At 48.8% G+C, this 23,205-nt stretch overlaps 1 protein-coding gene across 1 annotated transcript in view; it reads right to left on the bottom strand.

The window, feature by feature from the left end:
- Positions 1-23,205, bottom strand: part of thbs4a (thrombospondin 4a) — a 127,377-nt gene that overhangs the window by 39,663 nt on the left and 64,509 nt on the right. Inside the window, exons 7-11 of the mRNA XM_085982019.1 lie at positions 18,016-18,203; positions 17,694-17,831; positions 16,257-16,334; positions 4,208-4,360; positions 2,568-2,672 (exon numbers count right to left, since the gene is read on the bottom strand). Of these exons, the coding sequence (XP_085838145.1) occupies positions 2,568-2,672; positions 4,208-4,360; positions 16,257-16,334; positions 17,694-17,831; positions 18,016-18,203 (662 nt within the window). The remainder of the gene's footprint in view (positions 1-2,567; positions 2,673-4,207; positions 4,361-16,256; positions 16,335-17,693; positions 17,832-18,015; positions 18,204-23,205) is intronic.

The following is a 23,205-nucleotide window of genomic DNA, read 5'->3' on the forward strand; positions in this document are numbered from 1 at the left end:
ATGCTCCATCTCACCCTCAGTAAGCTCCCCACTGGAGTGGAGCTAATTTACAGAACAAACGGGAAACTGTTCAACCTCCGTCGCCTCCAGTCCAGATCCAAGGTCGTCCCATCCTCTGTCATCGAATTACAATATGCAAACGACGCTTGCGTCTGCGTTCACTCGGAGGTCGAACTCCAAACCATCGTCAACACCTTCACAGAAGTGTACGAGAGCATGGGCCTTACACTAAACATCAGTAAGCAAAGGTCCTCTACCAACTTGTCCCCGCCACACAGTACTGTCCCCCGATTATCAAAATCCATGACAAGGCCTTGGACAACGTGGGCCACTTTCCATACCTCGGGAGCCTACTGTCAACAAGGGCAGACGTCGACGACGAAGTCCAACACCGCCTTCAGTGTGCCAGTGCAGCCTTCGGTCGCCTGAGGAAGAGAGTGTTTGAAGACCAGGAACTCGAACCCGGCACTAAGCTCATGATCTACAGAGCAGCAGTGATACCCACCCTGCTGTATGCCTCAGAGTCATGGACCATGTACAGCAGGCACCTCAAAGCACTGGAGAGGTACCACCAACGCTGCCTCCACAAGATCCTGCAAATCCATTGGCAGGATAGGCGCACCAACGTCAGTGTTCTTGCTCAGGCCAACATCCCCAGCATCGAAGCTCTGACCATGCTCAATCAGCTCCGATGGACGGGTCACATTGTCCGCATGCCCGATACGAGTCTCCCAAAACAAGAGCTCTACTCGGAGCTCCAGCTCGGCAAGAGAGCCCCAGGTGGGCAGAGGAAACGCTTCAAGGACACCCTCAAATCCTCCTTGAAAAAGTGTAACATCCCCGCCGACACCTGGGAATTCCTGGCCCAAGACCGCACAAAGTGGAAGAGAAGCATCGGGGAAGGCGCCGAACACCTCGAGTCTCTTCGCCGGGAGCAAGCGGAAGCCAAGCGCAGGCAGCGCAAGGAGCGCACGTCAACCCAAGCACCCCATCCACCCGCCCCTTCAACCACCATCTGCCCCACCTGTGACAGAGACTGTAGGTCCCGCATTGGACTCATCAGTCACCTGCGAGCTCATTTTTAATGTGGAAGCAAGTCATCCTTGGTTCCGAGGGACTGCCTAAGAAGAAGACTGACCGTCCCACGGGTCTCCGGCTGTGGCCTCCTGTCGCTACTTACCGTTCCCGCCCACTGGCCAGGCATTCAATCTGGCCGGCTGTCGGGTGGGAGTCAGACCAAAATTATTCAAATGAGGCCCTGCAGTCAAGATCAGCGGGGCCTCCACATCCCCAGCCTTGCCAGGTTCTTCGCCTACAATGTTAACTTCAGGGCCAAAAAAATCAGAGAGAGAAAGTGAAAAAATCAAAAGAGAAGGGAGAATAAGTAAATAAAATGGATTAAAGCATAAATAGGAGAATCAGGTAAATGCTAGAAAGAGGGAAGGAAATGCAGCATAAACAAATAAACAGGAAACCAAACGAGGGAGAAATGAAAAGGGAAGGGGTTAGATAGGAGAAGAGAAAATCAAAGTAGGAGAGATACCTGGAGGGAAAAAAACAACTAGGTTTATTTTCTTCTCATAGTGCACTATGTACCATATTCACATAAATTAATAAGTTAATGACTGCAGTGAAATAGTGCATGGAGCAAATTTCCATGAACATACTAATCTGTGCCTTACCACAGGAAATGAAACTCCAAGGCTCCAATATTTCTTGGGCTGAAGAAGAAGCAAATTCCATTTTTCGCCTTGGGAGTCAGAACTTGGGCTAGATCCCGGCTCTGTCGGAATTCCAACTCATTTGAACCAGACCTTGAAATTCCAGCTCTTGTATCCTTAAAAAGCCTTAGTGGAACTCTCGCCAGTTATACCTGGCTAGGATTGATTACCTTCGAGAGTTGGAATAACTCCAGTGGGAGCTGAATAGAGTTATTAATTTTTTTTTAACCTCAGCCCATTTGGGCCTCAGTAGGACTCCACTCTGCCTAAGAAGGGCCACCCCAACTATGCTAATGACCCTAACCCAGAATTTGGGATGGGGATCTGACTTTGGGCGTGGGCGTGCGGGGGTTTCGCTCCGACATACTCAGTCAGAAAAGTGAGGCCCTTGAATTTTGAGGCTCAAGATCTGTTCACGTGCTTATCTAGCTTACTTACCACACATTTCCTGTGACTTTCCTGGACATTTATTTTTATTTACACACAGTTTGGATCATAATAACCTCATTGTTTAATTGTTTCCATATCTGGTATGCTGACACAGAAAACAGTACTAGAGAACTACCAGAGAAATGCAGCCAACTTGCAAGATCTATAGGAAAAGTCTAATTATAATCTGATGCTAAACATGTTTTATAAACTTAATTAAAGTTACGCAGTTCCAAGCTCTGAAGCCCCCTCCGTCCTGCTGCCTCCTTTCCTTCCCTTCCTTACAGATTGCCACGTGCCCTCTAACCATGCATTAATATATACTCTGTGCATCTTTGTGTTGGTGCTCTGCTGTGATTGAATCCCATCTTTACTGTAACTGGACACAGCCAGTGTGAATTTATACATTTTGCTAACCTTTCTGCAGCTCTTATCGGGGCACCTGAGCTCCTGGTCAGGATTTCCATCGATGTCGGTATCTTTGCCACATATGTAACCATTTCCAGCCCAGCCGATTCCACACTACAGAAGGAAACAAGGCAGCCATGAGCAGTCTGTCATGCACAGGCGGTGGAGGCTGTGCCAAGTGCTATTTGAAGTCCTGTGGGACCTGCAGATACCGAAGCTTGGAGCACAAAAGTGGAAAGCGTTCCCATCTCCAGCACTGACATCTTTCAGCTCGAGAAACACAAACATTTTAATCAGTTGGTACAGTAAACAGTTAACTTCAAAGCGTAGAAATTAACAGAGAAAATGTTAAAAATACACAGCCGTTCAATCAGCATCTGAAAGAGGACGAGGAACAAATGAACTTCAGCAAAACCGGCCATGACCTGCAATTGTAGCCTTTTCTTCTGTTTCAGATGCTGACTGACCTGCTGCATATTTCCAACATTTTTCTGTTTGTAGATTTCCAGTGGCCACAGTTTTTCTTCTTTATCGCTAAAAATTCCAATTTTACTCCATTTTGGGCTTGCAGTAGGTTACTGGAATGAGCAAAATATTGGTGACAATCTCAACATTAAAATCCTGAAATGGATCCACCGGTGGCTCACTGAGTTTACCCAGTGCATTGTTGCGACACAGGGGGATACAACTGAGTTCCGCACCCCCCTGGACCAGGGCAGTGAAAATCGGTCAGGATTTCCGTCCCTGATTGCCATCCAGTGACCCCTGCTGGAAGTGGACATTTGTGGACATCAGTTGAGAGCAGGATTGAGCTGAACTGTGATGGTCCCCACAGTCTAATAGCATGCCGCTCACAGTGGAAGGTCACATGACAAACATGGACACAATGCTGGAGGTCAACTGGTGCCCATGAAACCATACCTCATTAGAGAGTCCACATTTCAGGAGAGGGGAGGGGTGCGGAGGGAGGGGAGGAGGAATGGAAGTAACAAATCTGGAAAGGTACATGCAATCTTACTATTAGCACAGCGAGTTGGTACTTATCCAGTTACACTTATATAACTTATATATTGTTAAACTATAATGAATGCATTGATTACAGTGGGTGTAAGTTTGTGCGCAACACACCTTCAGTGACTAAACTGAAAAAATGAAATGCACTTTATGTACCCCATATACCAGATTACTTTAGTTGTGGGGAGGTTATTTTAAAGATACTCCATTCAGTCACTGAAATGGAACAATTTCCCCCAACCCAATTATTGTTAGTCACAAAGGCTTGCCTGCAACCACCCTCTACTGTATAGTGTTAATTGCAGTATACACTTCAATTAATTCAGAATGTCAGAAAGACCATAGCGACCATGCAACATTCACTCATTAAGCCGACTTCATCCACACAGCAGGTACAATCCGCCCTTTTGTGGAGTCTACCCCAGCCATTTAATCTCCCGAGGCCTTGAAACATCCCACGTCGTTTCTAATTTCACAGTGCACCGAAGCATCCAATTTCAATTGAAAAAAAAAGAAACAGATGGCATTAGATCTGACTGAGTCATAGAGTGCTTTCTGTTACTGCACTGCTTTTATCAGCCAGCCCATGGCACTCAATGCCATTCATTCACATGGTGTCAGTGCTGTAAACTCACAGTACAAGAAATGACGCCGTCCCTTCCCAGAAAGCACTGTGCGTTTGTGTGGCAGGGGTTCAAGAGTTTGTTGCTGCAGCTCTTCTCTGGTTTGCAGCCTTTCACTTGGTCTCCTACATATCCAGTCCGACAGGCCCCACATCTGAACGATCCCTAGTACAATCAGCAAATAAATTAGAAATCTGGTAGGCAAACAGACTGGAATGAATCACCGCTGACAGCAATGGAAAGTCTATTTTCTGATCCTGACACAGAACAGAATGGTGGTTTACTGAAAGACAAAACATTAATGTCTTTCCTTTATGGATTGGTTGGGCATTATCATAGAATCATAGAAATTTACAGCACAGAAGGAGGCCATTTGGCCCATCTTGTCCGTGCCGGCTGACAAAGCTATCCACCCTAATCCCACTTTCCAGCACTTGGTCCGTAGCCTTGTAGGTTATGGCACTTCAAGTGCATATCCAAGTACTTTTTAAATGTGATGAGGGTCTCGGCCTCTACCGCCCTTTCAGGCAGTGAGTTCCAGACACTCACCACCCTCTGGGTGAAAACATTTCCCCTCAAATCCCCTCTAAACCTCCTACCAATTACTTTAAATCTATGCCCCCTGGTTATTGACCTTTCTGCTAAGGGAAATAGGTCCTTCCTATCCACTCTATCTAGGCCCCTCATAATTTTATATACCTCAATTAAGTCTCCTCTCAGCCTCCTCTGTTCCAAAGAAAACAACCCCAGCCTCGCCAATCTTTCCTCATAGCTAAAATTTGCCAGCCCATGCAACATCCTTGTAAATCTCCTCTGTACCCTCTCTAGTGCAATCACATCTTTCCTGTAATGTGGTGACCAGAACTGCACGCAATATTCTAGCTGCGACCTAACTAGTGTTTTATACAGTTCAAGCATAACCTCCCTGCTCTTATATTCTATGCCTCGACTAATAAAAGCAAGTATCCCATATGCCTTCTTAACCACTACCTGTCCTGCTACCTTCAGGGATCTGTGGACCTGCACTCCAAGGTCCCTCTGATCCTCTGCACTTCTCAGCATCCTACCATTTATAGTGTATTCCCTTGCCTTGTTAACCCTCTCCAAATGCATTATCTCGCACTTCTCCAGATTGATTTCCATTTGCCAGTGTTTTGCCCACCTGACCAGTCCATTGATATCTTCCTGCAATCCGCAGATTTCTTCTTCATTATCAACCACACGGCCAATTTTTGTATAATTTACAAACTTCTTAATCATACTTCCTACATTCAAGTCCAAATCATTGATATATACCACAAAAAGCAAAGGACCCAATGCTGAGCCCTGCGGAACCCCACTGGAAACAGCCTTCCTGTCATTAAAACATCCTTCGACCTTTGTTTCCTGCCTCTGAGCCCATTTTGGATCCAACTTGCCACTTTGCCTTGGATCCCATGGGCTTTTACTTTAGTGACCAATCTGCCATGCGGGACCTTATCAAAAGCCTTGCTAAAATCCATATAGACTATATCAAATGCACTACCCTCAGAATTTTTTCCAATAATTTTCCCACCACTGAGGTTAGGCTGACTGGCCTGTAATTACTCGGTCTATCCCTTTCTCCCTTTTTGAACAAAGGTACCATATTAGCAGTCCTCCAGTACCACACCTGTAGCCATAGAGGATTGGAAAATTATGGTCAGAGCCTCTGCTATTTCCTCTCTTACTTCTCTTAACACTTCATTTAATACTTCTCTTAAATCAGAGTTAATTTTTTCTCCCATTTTGGTTAGCAGGAGGAGAAAGAGGGAGAGTGAGAGTTATACCACAGTAGGAAGAGAGTGAAAGGTACAGTACAGGAGAAACAGCGTAGTGTGGCGGAGACCACATAGGGACAGTAACACAATTCACTATGTATAGCCAATGTTGTTGTCGCTCCACGTTATATACGGAACTTGGTTGGGTTATCAGGGCAGGGTCCCTTTAAGAGTCGTCGATTGTGTGATGACGTCATAGCCCCGTGACGAGGCCGAGTCCCTCAGTCCATGCGGAGAGTTAATAAAGCTAACACGCGTTTTTCTTTGCTGCTACGAAAGTCTCGCAGTCTGTTGATTTCCAGCGACTCCTACATTGGTGACCCCGTTTCTCTTTTGGATGTTTCCAAAGACTTTATCTGAGATGGCGACGAATGCCGTTTCTCTCAAATTACTGGAGTTTTGGGAACGACAGGCTGCCGCTTGGTTCGCCCAGGCCGAGGCTCAGTTTGCACTCCGGGACATCACCGCGGACGACACGAAGTATTATTACGTCATCTCTGCTCTCGGTAGCTCCACCGCGGCCAGAGTCGTGAGCCTGCTCGAGGACCCCCCGGAGCACCACAAATTTGCGACGCTGAGAACGTACCTCCTAGAGACTTTTGGACTAACTGAACCCGAGCGCGCATGCCAGCTTCTCTCTCTACCCGGGCTTGGCAACTCCAAGCCCTCAGAACTGATGGACCACATGTTAACCCTCCTGGGCAAGCACAAGCCGTGCTTCCTCTTCAGAGAACTGTTTCTACAACAGCTGCCAGGGGAGGTACGGTCGGCTTTAGCCAACTCGCATATTAGTGATTTCCGCGCCCTGGCCAAGGAGGCCGACAAATTTTTCTCTGCCGGACAACAGCACTGCGCGGCCATGCGGGGCCCTGCCCCCACCGCCACAGCCTGACGGCGGCAGCCCCCAAGCATGTGCTTCTACCACGCGCAGTTCGGCCCCAACGCTAAGAAGTGCCGGCCCCCGTGCAGCTTTACCGCATCGGGAAACGCGAAGGCCCACTCATTAGCTACCATGGCTGTCGGCCATTCAGGTAGTCTGTTATTCATTACGGACACTGACTCTGGACATCGTTTCCTCTGCGACACGTGTGCCCAGGTGAGCGTCCTGCCTGCGTCAACCATAGACATACAGGGGGGGAACCACGGCCCCGCCCTCGAAGCCGCCAATGGCAGTTCCATCCATACCTTCAGGAAACGGAGTGTGGCGCTGTGTTTTGGCGGGCAGCGTTTCGCTTGGGACTTTGTTACAGCGAAAGTGTCCACCCCCCTTCTCGGCGCTGACTTCCTTTGCGCCAATGGCCTTTTGGTGGACGTCAAGAACCGACGTCTCATCAACGCTGAGACTTTCAGTTCGCTCCTGTGTTCGTTCAGTGGTTCCGGCACAACGAAGTTGTCCAGCGCACTCTCGGCCTCCGACGAGTTTTCCCGCCTCCTCGCCGGTTTCCTGGACCTCACGAAGCCCACTTTCTCGTCCGCCGCCACCAAGCACGGGGTAGAACACCAGATCCCGACCACCGGTCCGCCTGTCTACACCCGCGCTCGGCGCCTCGACCCGGGGAAACTCGCCATCGCTAAAGCCGAGTTCGACATGATGGAGCGCCTCAGCATCATTCGCCAGTCGAAAAGTCCGTGGGCCTCGCCCCTCCACATCGCACCGAAACCAGGTGGCGGTTGGCGCCCGTGCGGCGATTACTGGCGCCTCAACGACGCTACGACCCCCGACCGCTACCCGATTCCACACATCCAGGACTTTTCCGCCCGCCTGGCTGGGAAAGTTGTTTTCTCTAAAGTGGACCTCGTTCGGGGTTACCACCAGGTCCCCGTCCGGCCGCAGGACATCCTGAAAACTGCGGTGATCACCCCGTTTGGGCTGTTCGAATTCCTCCGCATGCCATTCGGTCTCAAAAACGCCGCTCAGGCTTTTCAACGCCTAATGGACACCGTGTTACAGGACCTGCCATTCCTGTTCGTCTACCTGGACGACATTCTCATCACCAGCGCCTCCAGGACGGAGCATGTGTCCCACCTCCGGACTCTCTTCGAACGCCTCAGCCAGCACGGCCTAATCGTCAATCCGGCCAAGTGCCAGTTCGGGCTGTCCTCGATCGACTTTCTCGGGCACTGCATCACGAAGGACGAGGCGGTGCCACTGCCGTCGAAAGTGGAGGCCGTGAAGGATTTTTCACGACCCCTCACCGTGAAGGCCCTGCAGGAGTTTTTGGGCATGGTGAACTGTTATCATCGCTTTGTTCCCCGGGCAGCCCAGCTTATGCGGCCCCTTTACGAGGCCCTCAAAGGCAAGCCCGCCAAGCTCGCCATTGACTGGTCCGAGGAGATGGCCAATTCTTTCACGGACACGAAAAGGGCCCTGGCTAACGCGACCATGCTGGCGCATCCGTTGCCAGATGCGCCGATCGCTCTCACCACTGACGCTTCGGACTATGCTGTCGGCACCGTCCACGAACAGTGGGTCAACGGCACCTGGCAGCCGCTCGCCTTCTTCAGCCGACAGTTCCGCCCCAACGAGCGGAATTACAGCACCTTCGATCGCGAGCTTCTCGGCCTCTACCTCACCGTCCGACACTTCTGTTTCCTGCTGGAGGCCCGCCCGTTCACGGCGTTCGTGGACCACAAGCCGTTGACCTTCGCCATGGCCAAAGTTTCCGAGCCGTGGTCGGCCCGTCAGCAGCGCCAGCTTTCCTTCGTCTCCGAGTTCACGACGGACATCCAGCATGTAGCTGGGAAAGACAACCCCGTCGCCGACTGTCTCTCCCGGGCCGTCGCCAACGCCGTACACCTCGGCATCGACTACACCCGCATGGCGGCCGACCAGGCCTCCGACCCGGATGTCCAGGCCTACAGGACGGCTGTCACGGGCCTTCAGTTAGCGGACGTCGCGTTTGACGATGCCGGCACCACGCTCCTGTGCGACGTCTCCGCTGGGCAGCCACGCCCCGCCATGCCCGACGGGTGGAGACGACAGGTTTTCGACGCCGTCCATAGCCTTTCCCACCCGGGCAGGAAGCCGTCACAGAAGCTGGTGGCGGCTAAGTTCGTCTGGCATGGGCTCAAGAAGGACGTTCGCGACTGGGCCAATACCTGCGTGGTATGCCAGCGCTCGAAAGTGCATCGCCATACTAAGGCCCCGTTGGCGCCTTTCGCGGTGCCCGAGAGGCGGATCGACCATGTTAACGTGGACCTGGTGGGGCCCCTGCCGCCCTCCCGCGGGTTCACCCGCCTCCTCACGATGGTCGACAGAACCACTCGATGGCCGGAAGCCGGCCCGCTGTCGTCAACAACGTCCGCCGATGTGGCTCGGGCATTCATCAACACTTGGGTCGCCCGGTTCGGCGCCCCATCTGATGTCTCCTCCGACCGGGGGCCCCAATTCACGTCGGAGCTCTGGAACGCTGTCGCCCAAGGCCTCGGGTTGAGACTCCACCGCACCACCGCATATCACCCTCAGGCTAACGGGCTGTGCGAACGGTTTCATCGCTCCATGAAGGCCGTGCTCCGGGCCAGCCTCCGGGACGACAGTTGGATCGACAGACTCCCGTGGGTCATGCTGGGACTCAGGACCGCCCCCAAGGAGGACCTCCAGTCCTTGTCTGCCGAGCTCGTCTACGGGCAGCCGCTGCGGGTTCCCGGGGATTTCGTCCCCAACGCCACGGACCCTTGGTCCGCAGCCCGTCATAGGTCTGCCCTCCTGGACAACGCCAAGGTTTTCACGCTGGTGCCCACGTCGCAGCACGGTCTCCCTCAGTCCCACGTTCTGCCCGACCTTCGTGCGGCGGAGTACGTTTTCGTCCGCCACGACGCCCACCGGGGACCTCTTCACCCACCCTATGACGGACCATTCCGCGTCCTGGAAGCCGGGGACAAGGCCTTCGTGGCGGATGTCGGCGGTAAGCCGAACTACATTTCCGTGGACCGTCTTAAGTCGGCCCACCTGGATCTGGACCGACCCGTTGGGTTGGCTCAGCCCCCGCGGCGGGGCCGACCTCCGGCTTCTGCACCCTCAGTCCACCACCGAGCGCCCGGGGACCCTCCGGCGACCCCCCCCCGGTCCCTGCCCTGGACTTAAGGAGCCGTTTCGGCCATGTGATCCGGGCCCCTCAACGACTGACATTGCCAGTTCTAGTGAATTCTGGGGGGATGTATGTGGCGGAGACCACATAGGGACAGTAACACAATTCACTATGTATAGCCAATGTTATCACTCCACGTTATGTACAGAACTTGGTTGGGTTATCGGGGCAGGGTCCCTTTAAGAGTCGTCGATTGTGTGATGACGTCATAGCCCTGCGACAAGGCCGAGTCCCTCAGTCCATGCGGAGAGTTAATAAAGCTAACATGCATTTTTCTTTGCTGCTACGAAAGTCTCGCAGTCTGTTGATTTCCAGCGACTCCTACAGTAGGACATATAGTACAGGGGAGACTGAGAGGTACCAAACAGGATAAAGACTGTGAGAGACATGCCGTATGTAAGAGAGATTGAGAGTGATACAATTCAGAGGGAGACATTACAGGAGGGAAAAGATGAGAAATACTGTATGGGAGAGAGAGAGGTACAGCACAGGAGAAACAGTACCAGAGTTATAGTACAGAAGAGATTGAGAGGTACCATGCAGGACAAAGAATGTGAGAATTACCATACAGGAGAGAGAGTGCGAGTGATACAATTCATGGAGCGACAGTGAAGGATACATTACAGGAGGGAAAGGGTGACAAGTGCCGTATGAGAGAGAGATACAGCACAGGAAAGACAGTATAATGAGATATAGCACAGGTGGAATTGAGAGGTTCCTACCGGACAAAGAATATGAGAGATAATCTTCTTCTTGGGCAGTCCCTCGGAACCGAGGATGACTTGCTTCCACATTTAAAAAAAAATGAGTTTGCAGGTGACTGATGAGTCCAATGTGGGACCTACAGTCTCTGTCACAGGTGGGGCAGATGGTGGTTGAAGGGGCGGGTGGGTGGGGTGCTTGGGTTGACGTGCGCTCCTTGCACTGCCTGTGCTTGGCTTCCGCTTGCTCCCGGCGAAGAGACTCGAGGTGTTCGGCGCCTTACCGGATGCTTCGCCTCCACTTTGTGCGGTCTTGGGCCAGGGATTCCCAGGTGTCAATGGGGATGTTACACTTTTTCAAGGAGGCTTTGAGGGTGCCCTTGAAGCGTTTCCTCTGCCCACCTGGGGCTCTCTTGCTGTGCCTGAGCTCCAAGTAGAGCGCTTGTTTTGGGAGTCTCGTATCGGGCATGTGGACAATGTGACCCGTCCATCGGAGCTGATTGAGCGTGGTCAAAGCTGATTGAGCGTGGTCAATGTACAGAAGATAGAGAGTGAGAGATAAAGTACAGGAGAAAGAGAGAGTGACATAATACAGGGGTGAGATGGAGCGATATATTACAGGAGGGAGAGATATAGTACAGTACAGTACAGATGAGGGAATTTGATACATAGTGCAGGAGAGACATATTTTATAGAGTCATAGGGCTAGATTTTCAGGGAGCCGTCAGGCAGGGTTTCAGGCGTGTGGGGGGGGGGGGGAATCCCGAATTCGGGGGTCCCAACACCATCCCACCCAAAACCCCGCCGCACGTAAGTTTCAGGGGCGGCGGGTACCCGCCCCGCACTGGGACCCGCCGAAACCAGTCGGGAAGGGATTAGTACCAATTAACTGCCTGTTAACAGGTAGTTAACAGGCAGTTTCTAGCCTAATCCCTATTTTGAGGGGTTTCGTGTGGCTTTCTCGACGGCTCCAAACCACGCCAGGTTGGAGCGGCGGGTCGTCGGGTTGAAGGAGTTGGAGGGGTCGCGATGTCGGCGCTCAGGTGAGTGATGGGTGCATGAGTGTGAAGGTAAGTGTGTTTGGTGTGTCTGAAGTGTGTAAAGAACTTTAACTTACCTGTACTTACCTTCACAGCCTTTCTTCCTGTAGCTGTCGGGAGCGCATCACTCAGCCGGCGCTTAAAGCTGAACGGCTGCGATCTGTCAAAAGTGACAGCCTTCAGCTTTGAGTGCTGCTGAGAGTTCTAAATGAGTCTGCGCAGAGGGACTCATGTCAGAACTCAGACTGTCAGTGTTTCACAGCTTCAAACAGCTGTGAGACACTGATATTTCATCTGTCAGGAAATCTTGACGGATGAAATTGCAGTCTGTGACGTCACCTGTTGCCGGGTGGCCATTAATTGGCCTGCTGAGCCCACTGGGCGGGCTCAGCAAGGTCAATCAAGGGAAAATCGCGCGGATTGGCCGGACGCCGAAGTAGGCAGGTCAAAAACCCGAAAAGGGAAGTCCCGCCTTCTTCCCGACAGGTTCCACAAAATCGACCCCATAGAGTCATAGAGTTATATAGCACAGAAAGAGGCCCTTCGGCCAATCGTGTCCGCACCAGCCATCAAGCCCTAGCTATTCTAATCCCATTTTCCAGCACTTGTTCCGTAGCTTTGTATGCTATGGTGTTTCAAGTGCTCATCTAAATGCTTCTTGAATGTTGTGAGGGTTCCTGCCTCTACCACCCTTTCAGGCAGTAAGTTCCAGATTCCAACCACCCTCTAGGTGAAAAAGTTTTCCCTCAAATCCCCTCTAAACCTCCTGCCCCTTACCTTGAACATATGCCCCTGGTTATTGACCCCTCTACTAAGGGGAAAAGTTCCTTTCTATCTACCCTATCTATGCCCCTCATAATTTTGTACACCTCAATCAGGTCCCCCCTCAGCCTTCTCTGCTCTAAGGAAAACAACCCCAGCCTATCCAGTCTCTCTTCATAGCTGAAGCGCTCCAGCCCAGGTAACATCCTGGTGAATCTCCTCTGCAACCTCCCCAATGCAATCACATCTGGCGACCAGAACTGCACACAGTATTCCAGCTGTGGCCTAATTAGCGTTTGTACAGCTCCATCATAACCTCGCTGCTCTTTTATTCTTTGCCTCGGCTAATGAAGGCAAGTATCCCATATGCCTTTTTAACCACCTTATCTACCTGTCCTGCTGCCTTCAGGGATCTATGTACATGCACACCAAGGTCTCTCTGATCTTCTGTCCTTCCTAGGGACCTACCATTCATTGTGTATTCTCTTGCCTTGTTAGTCCTCCAAAAATGCATCATCTCACACTTTTCAGGGTTAAATTCCATTTGCCACTGTTCTGCCCATCTGACCAACCCGTCTATATCGTCCTGTAGTCTGAGGCTTCCCTCCTCGCTATTTACCACTCCACCAGTTTTCGTGTCATCTACGAACTTACTGACCATACCTCCTACATTCATATCTAAATCATTAATGTATACTACAAACAGCAAGGGACCCAGCACCGATCCCTGCGGTATACCACTGGACACAGGCTTCCAGTCACAAAAACAACCTTCGACCATCACCCTCTGCCTCCTGCCATTAAGCCAATTTTGGATCCAATGTGCCAAATTGCCCTGGATCCCATGGGCTCTTACCTTCTTGACCAGTCTCCCATGTGGGACTTTGTCAAAAGCCTTACTGAAGTCCATGTAGACGACATCAACTGCACTACCCTCATCCACACACCTAGTCACCCCCTCAAAAAATTCAATCAAATTGGTTAGACATGATCTCCCCCTGACAAAGCCATGCTGACTATCCTTGATTAATCCCTGCCTCTCCAAGTGGAGACTAATTCTGTCCCTCAGAATTTATTCCAATAATTTCCCTACCACTGATGTTAGGCTCACTGGCCTGTAATTCCCTGGTTTATCCCTACTACCCTTCTTGAATAATGGTACTACGTTAGCTGTTCTCCAGTCCTCTGGCACCTCCCCTGTGGCCAGTGAGGTTCTGAAAATTTGTGTCAGAGCCCCTGCAATCTCCCCCCTTGCCTCACACAGCAGCCTGGGGTACATCTCGTCAGGGCCTGGGGATTTATCCACTTTTAAGCCTGCTAAAACCGCTAGTGCCTCCTCCCTCTCAATACTAATTTGTTCAAGTATATCACAATCCCCCTGCCTGATTTCTATACATCGTCCTTCTCCATAGTGAACACAAATGCAAAATATTCATTTAAAACCTCACCAACATCTTCCGGCTCTACACACAGATTGCCACTTTGGTCCCTAATGGGCCCTACTCTTTCCCTGGTTATCCTCTTGCCCTTAATATACTTATAAAACACCTTGGGATTTTCCTTTATTTTGCCCGCCAGTGTTTTTTCATGCCCCCTCTTTGCTCTCCTAATTTCTTTTTTAAGTACCCCCCTGCACTTTCTATACTCCTCTAGGGCTTCCACTGTTTTTAGTCTTTTGTATCTGCCAAAAGCCTCCCTTTTTTTCCTAATCCATTTTTGTATATCCCTTGACAGCCAGGGTTCCCTGGGTTTGTTGGTCCCACCCTTGACCTTTACGGGAACATGTTGGCGTTGTACTCTCTCTATTTCCTTTCTGAAAGACTCCCACTGCTCTGATGTGGAATTTCCTACAAGTAGCTGATCCCAGTCCACTTTGGCCAGTTCCTGCCTTATCATATTAAAATGGGCCTTTGCCCAATTTAGAAACTTTATTTCCAGTCCATCTTTGTCCTTTTCCATGACTACCTTAAATCTCACCGAATTATGGTCACTGTCACCAAAATGCTCTCCTACTGACACTTCTACCACTTGCCCGGCTACATTCCCTAGAATTAGATCCAGTACTGCCCCCTCTCTTGTAGGACTTTCTACATGCTGGCTCAAAAAGCTCTCCTGGATACACTTTAAGAATTCTGCACCCTCTAAGCCTTTCACACTCTGACTATCCCAGTTAATATTGGGGAAGTTGAAATCCTCTACTATCATTACCCTATTATTTCTACACTTCTCTGAGATTTGCCTACATATCTGTTCCTCTATCTCCCCCTGACTGTTTGGGGGCCTATAGTACACTCCCAGCAAAGTGCTTGCCCCCTTTTTGTTTTTAAGTTCTACCCATATGGCCTCATTAGAGGAACCTGATAAGATATCATCCCTCCTTACAGCAGCAATTCCTTGATTAATATTGAGATACCCCCTCCTCTTTTACACCCCCCTCTGTCTCGCCTGAAGATTCTATACCCTGGAATATTGAGCTGCCAGTGCTGCCCCTCCCTCAACCATGTCTCTGTGATAGCAACAATATCATACTCCCATGTGTTCATCAACACCTTCAGTTAATCTGCCTTACTCGCAAGACTCCTTGCATTAAAATAAATGCCATCCAGCTTTGCCATACTCCCTTGTACCGTTACATATTTGCTCTGCCTTCCAGGCTGACTTGTTTTTTCCTCTATATTTGGCTGTGCATCACCCCCTACTATAGCTCCACTCCGTATTCCATCCCCCTGCCAAGTTAGTTTAAACCCCCCCCCCCCCCACAACAGTACTAGCAAACCTCCCCCGCAAGGATGTTGGTCCCGTTCCGGTTCAGGTGCAACCCGTCCAACTTGTACAGGTCCCACCTTCCCCAGAAACAGACCCAGTGATCCAGGAAACTAAAGCACTCCCTCCTGCACCAACCTTTAGCCACGCATTCATCTGCTCTATCCTCCTATTCCTATGCTCACTAGTACGTCCCCGGGAGTAATCCAGAGATTACAACCTTTGAGGTCCTGCTTTTTAATCTGCTACCTAGCTCCCTAAATTCTTGTTGCAGGACCTCATCCCTCTTTCTACCCATGTCGTTGGTACCAATGTGAACCACAACCTCTGACTGTTCGCCCTCCCCCTTCAGAATGCCCTGCAGCTGTTCAGTGACATCCTTGACCCTGGCACCTGGGAGGCAACATACCATCCTGGAGTCATGTCTAGGGCCACAGAAAGGTCTATCTGTTCCCCTTACGATAGAATCCCCTATCACTGTCTTTCCGCCTCGGAGTTATTATCGGGGCCATATTGTCCAATTCTTAATGACTAAAACATATTTTTTGTTTCTTAAACATTCTCACACTTTTTCAAAAGTCATTCCCTCCAAGTTCCCCTCCAAGTCACACACCAGCCTGACTTGGAAGTATATCGCCGATCCTTCATCGTCACTGGGTCAAAATCCTGGAACTCCCTCCCTAACAGCACTGTGGGAGTACCCTCACCACACGGACTGCAGCGGTTCCAAGCGGGGGCTCACCACCACCTTCTCAAGGGCAATTAGGGATGGGCAATAAATGCTTTGCCTTGCCAGCGACGCCCACATCCCAGGAACAAATAAAAAATAATAATTCCCTATGCCAAGCAGTCTGCAGTCTTTTGAATAAAATGCATTAAGAAGGTAGTGGAGTTGTCAGGATCCTTACCATGGTGTTAATGCACTGGGAATTCGCAGCACAGCCTCCGTTCCTTCCATCACTGCATTCATCTATATCAATGCAGACCTGTTGCAAATACATTTCATTATGGTTAGTCACGCCGCACATGAATCTTATTTCCGAGCCTTGCTGACTTGCTTTAATGTAATCAGTAAATTCTTACCCATTTAGATTGAACTGTTGGCCACTGAGGTGATGATATTGCAGGATTTCTGCAGCTCCCCTGCTGCTGTTCTGGTGGACAAGTGGGAGAACCCTTGTGGAAATTCACCCACTTAGTCTTTTTGCTAGCAATTTGGGGGTTAATTTCCACTCGGCGCAACTTTTATTGCACTGGTTAACCTACTTCCATTCAATTCCTGTCGGTGCTATTTTAATGCAGTTGCTAATCTATTTAAAATAAATTAAATGGCTGTCAAGGGTTGTTTGATCGCGGTGCTTCGGTGAATCAGTGCAAAGGCACTTACCTTCTGGATCCAGCAGCCGTCGCACAGCTTTAGCCGCTGGGTTTCCCCCAAGGCTCAGGAAACCCGGCTGGCCAGGGTTACATTTAAAATGGTGGATAAATATGAGGTAAGCAGCTTTATTTATTGTAATAATTAAATTGCCAAGCCACCTCCAGCGAGTGGGTTAGTTGCCCGTACCCCTCACACCTCCGTTAAAACCGGAAGTGGGTGGATCGAAGACGGGTTGGGGTCAGGATTCATATTTTTAATATTTTAACATCCTACCTGTTTTAAAATTCCCCCTATGTGATTGACTCTTATTGCCCTCTCAAGTGACCTAGCCACTCAGCTGTCAACTAAAGATGGGCAGTAAGTGCAGTCTTTTCAGTTTTGCCCACATCCCAAGAACAAATAAATAAATAAAACCTGGAAGTAAAAATATAAAGGCTAATGTACAACAACGATAAAGATTGGGGTTCCTGAAAGTGACATCAGACCAACACTCTTCACTTAATTTTGATTTCCAATTTGTTCTTTAACTCAGTCTCTGTTCTTCATTCACACCCCACTCTGCAAGACTGTTCCCAGTGCTCTTCTCTCATTGCTTAGCTGACTCCCCACCCTCTCTGGATGCCCATTCCACATCCTCTCCTGACTCCTTCCCCTCTTTTCAGTCTCATTCACACTTCTCTTGCTCCAAGTTCTTACCTTCACTTGAATCTCATTCTCTACCCTCTCCTGAGTTCCACCTCCTCTGACTTCCATTCCCTACACTACCTTGACTCTCAGTCTCACTTACTATTGAATCCCATTCCAACCTAGTCCCGACTTTCGTCCCACTTTCTCTTGACTTCCGTTTCCACCCTCTCTCAACTCCCACTCCCACTTTCTGCTTACTCCCATTCCCTACACTCTTGACTCCCAATTCCCACATTATTGCGCTTCCAAGTAAGGCTTTCATGCTGTGTCCATTGCTTACCTGCTTATGTAACGTTGCATATTCCAATCCCACCCCTTGGACTCTTCGTCCTGAATAGCCTGCTGGACAATCCTCACAATTGAAACCAGGGAAAGCGTTCACACAGCGAACTCCAGAAGAGCATGGGCTCATCTGACACTACGTGGGAAAATTGGGAATCAGGATCATTAGATACAAGTCAAGATTATCCATTGCCAAGATAACTGTAAGCAAAGATTTACAAAAAAAGGAATTTTTTTTTTGTTTCATTGTAATCAAAAATAAAATGATTACAAAATAAAATGAATAGAAATCCACCATTGGTTTTGCCATTGTACTCTACCTCATCTACATCAGTACACCGAATTCCATCACCTATAAACCCTGCCGGGCAGGGGCCGCACTGGAATCCATCCTGAGTCTCAATACATTTCACACCTCGGAAACAAGAGTGAGCAGTGCATCTGGGTTTAGACATGGTGGGGATCACGGGGAGTTCAATTTCTTCCTCCGGCTCAATTAATCCAACACCTAAAATCGGAGATTTAGAAATGCAGTAATTGATATGTGGAAGTCAGTTATGTGTCTGTACCTAGTATCATATGAACCACTCCATTTATATACATAATAAATACTGCAAACCAGGCTTGTAGAAATTTACAGTTAGCCTCTCTCCCATTTTTTTCGAGGTTTAAGTGTCGCAGAGTGATGCTGAATGATAATACTTGGATTTATGCAGCACCTCTCACATTGAAACATCTCACAGTGCTTCACTAAAGGCTAAGAGAGTGGGCAAGAACATGACAAATGGAATATAATGTGGAGAAATGTGAAGTTATCCACTTTGGTAAGAAAAATAGAAAAGCAGAGTATTTTTTAAATGGTGAGAGATTGGGAAATGTTGGTGTTCAGAGGGACCTGGGTGTCCTTGTATACGAATCAATGAAAGTTAACATACAGGTACAGCAAGCAATTAAGAAAGTAAATGGTATGTTGGCTTTTATTACAAGAGGATTTGAGTATAAGAGTAAAGACATCTTACTGCAATTATATAGGGCCCTGGTGAGAGCACAGCTGGAGTATTGTGTACAGTTTTGGTCTCGTTACCTAAGGAAGGATATACTTGCCATAGAGGGAGTGCAACGAAGGTTCACCAGAATGATTCCTGGGATGGGGGGATTGTCCTATGAGGAGAGATTGAGTAGACTAGGCCTATATTCTCTAGAGTTTAGAAGAATGAGAGGTGATCTCATTGAAACATACAAAATTCTTACAGGGCTTGACAGGGTAGATGCAGGGAGGATGTTTCCCCTGGCTGGGGAGTCTAGAACCAGGGGTCACAGTCTCAGAATAAGGGGTCGGCCATTTAGGACTGAGATGAGGAGAAATTTCTTCACTCAGAGGGTGGTGAATCTTTGGAATTCTCTACCCCAGAGGGCTGTGGAGGCTCAGTCGTTGAGTATATTCAAGACAGAGATCGATAGATTTTTGAATATTAAGGGAATCAAGGGATATGGGGATAGTGCAGGAAAGTGGAGTTGAGGTAGAAGGTCAGCTATGATCTTATTGAATGGTGGAGCAGGCTTGAGGGGCTGAATGGCCTACTCCTGCTTCTATTTCTTATGATCGTATGTTCTTATGAATTATTTTTTGAAGAGCACAGCCTATTGTTATGTGGCAATAATGTGCACTGACATATGTTCGAATACATTTTGATGTTGTTACTTGCAAGTTTACCAGAAAATAACTTGAAGCATGATAACAACAAATTCCATACACACATATATATATAAATAATATACATAAATAATTCTATATAGTAACCATACCATATATGGAGAATGGCACTTATCATTGTTGCTGGTAATAGTAGAAGAACACTTAACATGCTTGTATGACATTCTACTGTCCCCTATTTTAATGGTGGTATTAAGCCATTTAGAGCAAATAGTCAACAAATTTGCTTGAGTTTTTTGAGGAAGTAACATACAGGGTGGATAAAGGGGAACCAGTGGACGTAGTGTATTTAGACTTCCAAAAGGCATTTGACAAGGTGCCACACAAAAGATTATTGCTCAAGATAAAAAATCACGGGATTGGGGGTAATATTCTGGCGTGGGTGGAGGATTGGCTCTCTAACAGAAAGCAGAGAGTTGGGATAAATGGTTCGTTCTCAGATTGGCAACCAGTAACTAGTGGTGTTCCGCAGGGGTCAGTGCTGGGTCCCCAACTCTTTACAATCTATATTAACGATTTGGAGGAGGGGACCGAGTGTAACATATCAAAGTTTGCAGATGATACAAAGATGGGAGGGAAAGTAGTGAGTGAGGAGGACATAAAAAACCTGCAAAGGGACATAGACAGGTTAAGTAAGTGGGCAGAGATTTGGCAGATGGAATACAATACTGGAAAGTGTGAGGTTATGCACTTTGGCAGGAAAAATCATAGAGCAAGTTATTATCTTAATGGCAAGAAACTGGAAAGTACTGAAGTACAAAGGGATCTGGGGGTCCTGGTGCACGAAACTCAAAAAGTTAGTATGCAGGTGCAGCAAGTGATTAAGAAGGCCAATGGAATGTTGGCTTTTATTGCTAGGGGGTTGGAATATAAAAACAGGGAGGTATTGCTGCAGTTGTACAAGGTATTGGTGAGGCCGCACCTGGAATACTGCATACAGTTTTGGTGTCCATACTTAAGAAAAGACATACTTGCTCTCGAGTCAGTACAAAGAAGGTTCACTCGGTTAATCCCGGGGATGAGGGGGTGGTCATATGAGGAGAGGTTGAGTAGATTGGGACTCTACTCATTGGAGTTCAGAAGAATGAGAGGCGATCTTATTGAAACATATAAGATTGTGAAGGGGCTTGATCGGGTGGATGCGGTGAGGATGTTCCCAATGATGGGTGAAACTAGAACTAGGGGGCATAATCTTAAAATAAGGGGCTGCTCATTCAAAACTGAGATGAGGAGAAACTTCTTCACTCAGAGGGTGGTAGGTTTGTGGAATTTGCTGCCCCAGAAAGCTGTGGAAGCTACATCATTAAATAAATTTAAAACAGAAATAGATAGTTTCCTAGAAGTAAAGGGAATAAAGGGTTACGGGGAGCGGGCAGGAAATTGGACATGAGTCTGGGTTCGGAATGGTCATGGCCCTGTGGGTAGTGGAGCGGGCCCAGGGGCCGTGTAGCCTTGTTCTGCTCCTACTGTGTTCTAATTCTGTTAGATTTCAGGAGATGGTTTTATTCCTGTTCCTGGCTGGGGTGGAGATCGTCTTTACAGAAGGTAAGTACTGTAGAAAATATAGGGACAGAGTGATCTCCTGGAAGAATTTCGATCGCCTAGATGGGTCGGAGAGGAATTTCCCAGATTTTTTTCTCCCAAATTGGCCATTGGGTCTTTATCTGGTTTTTCGCCTCTCCCGGGAGATCACATGGGTTCGGGTGGATGCAGAGTGATAGAAGATTTGAGGTTAGGATCAGATCAGCCATGATCTTATTGAATGGTGGAGCAGGCTCGAGGGGCCGATTGGCCTACTCTTGCTCCTATTTCTTATGTTCTTATGTTCTTATTTCCATTAAAATGATGGATACAGGAGTGTCATACAAACATAATGACTATTTGTCTGTTATTATTGCCAAATCACTGGCTAGTCTAATGTGTTTGGAGTGTGAATATGTAGCCCTTAAAACTGGATTTCTAACACTTTAAATCGGTTGTGTGATTCCTTTCAATAGGATGTTCTTGCTGGGATTGCGCTATGTACTTGTTTTTTCCATCCCGCCTACTAGCCCCACAATATTCACCAGGGAGAAGGACAAAAGTAGAAATGTCATGGGGATACCAGCACCTCCAAGTTCCCCTCCAAGTCACATATTATCCTGCCTTGGTTATATATCACTGTTCTTTCATCATCTCTGGATCTATAGCCTGGAATTCCCAATCTAATAGCATTGTGGAGGTGGATTCTAACAAGGACTGCAGTGGTTCAAGAAGGCCCACCACCACCTTTTCAGAGCATGGATGGACAATAAATTTAGCCTTGCCTGCGCTGCCCACATCCCAAGAACAAATGTGGGCTAGGAGGTTTTGTGCAGATGTGAAGTCAGCAGTGAAAGGAGGAATCAGCAGTACTTTGAAATATATATGAAAATGGACTTTGGCCTTGGAATTCCACAGGCGGTTCTCCCAGTCTCCTCCCATAACCTTGGTGGGAGACTGACGGAATTTTCAGGGAAATGGTGTAGGCACTGAAATCGGCCATTTGTACCGTTTCCCTGTAGGTTCCGCCAGTCTCCCCATTGAAGTTACAGTGGAACACTGGGAATATCCCTGGGGAATTTTAGGGCCTTTAACTTTGGGAGCTGAATATTTCACTCTTTGCTTTCATTGGGCAGTTTGTTCACTTGTAGACATTTTTGTCTCAGATTTTTAGTCGCAGATTTACCGATGCGACACCTCGAAATTGGGATATAGGAATTCCAGTCAAGAATTTTCTCTTATTTGGAAGAAGATGAAAGCAGCCCTTAGACACAAGGTCGTGCATACAGACCCACGCACACCTGGGAATGTGCGAGGAAAACTCCAAATTCTTGGAATCTGACCTGCAGATAACGTCCACCACAGATGTAGTACTGCCAATAACAGTCAGGGTCACTGCAGCGCTAACATTTTGGGGGGAAATTGGGTTGTGCCCCCTTTGGGGCGCTAACTTCGCTGGGGCGCTACTTTTAGCGCCCCATAAAAGTTATTAAAGGGGAGGGGCCTAGTGCAGCGCACACCAGGGTCCTGCTGACTCACCAGGGAGCGGGGTGCCAGCAAAACAGCCTGGCACTCAAGAGGAGGGCAGAGCTGGCAGGCAGCCCAAAACAAAAATGGCCGCCCGGCACCTGCAATTTAATTATCACCGCCCCGGCCGCAAGATCGCCCCCCTGACCCTGTTGGACATAGCGTCTGGCGGAAGGTCAGGGGGGGGCGTGAGCCAAGTTTGCGGCCAGGGCGCAAGTGGGGCGCTGTGCACGGTAATGATGTCATCACTGGAGGCGCCGCGCCGGGGGGCGCTACCGGCCACCGCCACCTCCCGCTGAATTCCGTGGGAGGCGTTAGCGGTGCCGCGCCCGGGCGCTAGTTGCTTTGCGCCCTGTTAGCGCCCCCAACGGGAGGAGCAAAGCAACCGAATTTTTCTCCCTTTATGTCTCAGCTTATTCCAAGCTACCATAGAGGGCATCAGCAACATTAGTTCAGAGTGCAGAGATATATTAAGCGGGTCACAGCTGATGCTTAGCATGGCAAACACCTGCTCTCGGAATCCCGACAGCAGAATGAAAGAACCTGCAATTTTTCTGCATCACAGGATTCCCGAAAGTTCCGGAAATGATTGATGGCACTCACTGCCATCCTGGGCCCCTACACAGAGCCCCATGGTCGTCATGAACCACAAGAGGTTCCACTCCCATCAATGTCCAGTGAGCAGCAATACAGGATCATGCAGGTCACTACCAACTTCCTAATAGCAGTCATGATGCTTTCATTTTAA

Source organism: Somniosus microcephalus, chromosome 1 (assembly GCF_052327205.1).
Source record: "Somniosus microcephalus isolate GS21.2 chromosome 1, FLI_Smic_1.0, whole genome shotgun sequence".
In the NCBI taxonomy this organism is placed as follows: Eukaryota; Metazoa; Chordata; class Chondrichthyes; order Squaliformes; family Somniosidae; genus Somniosus; species Somniosus microcephalus.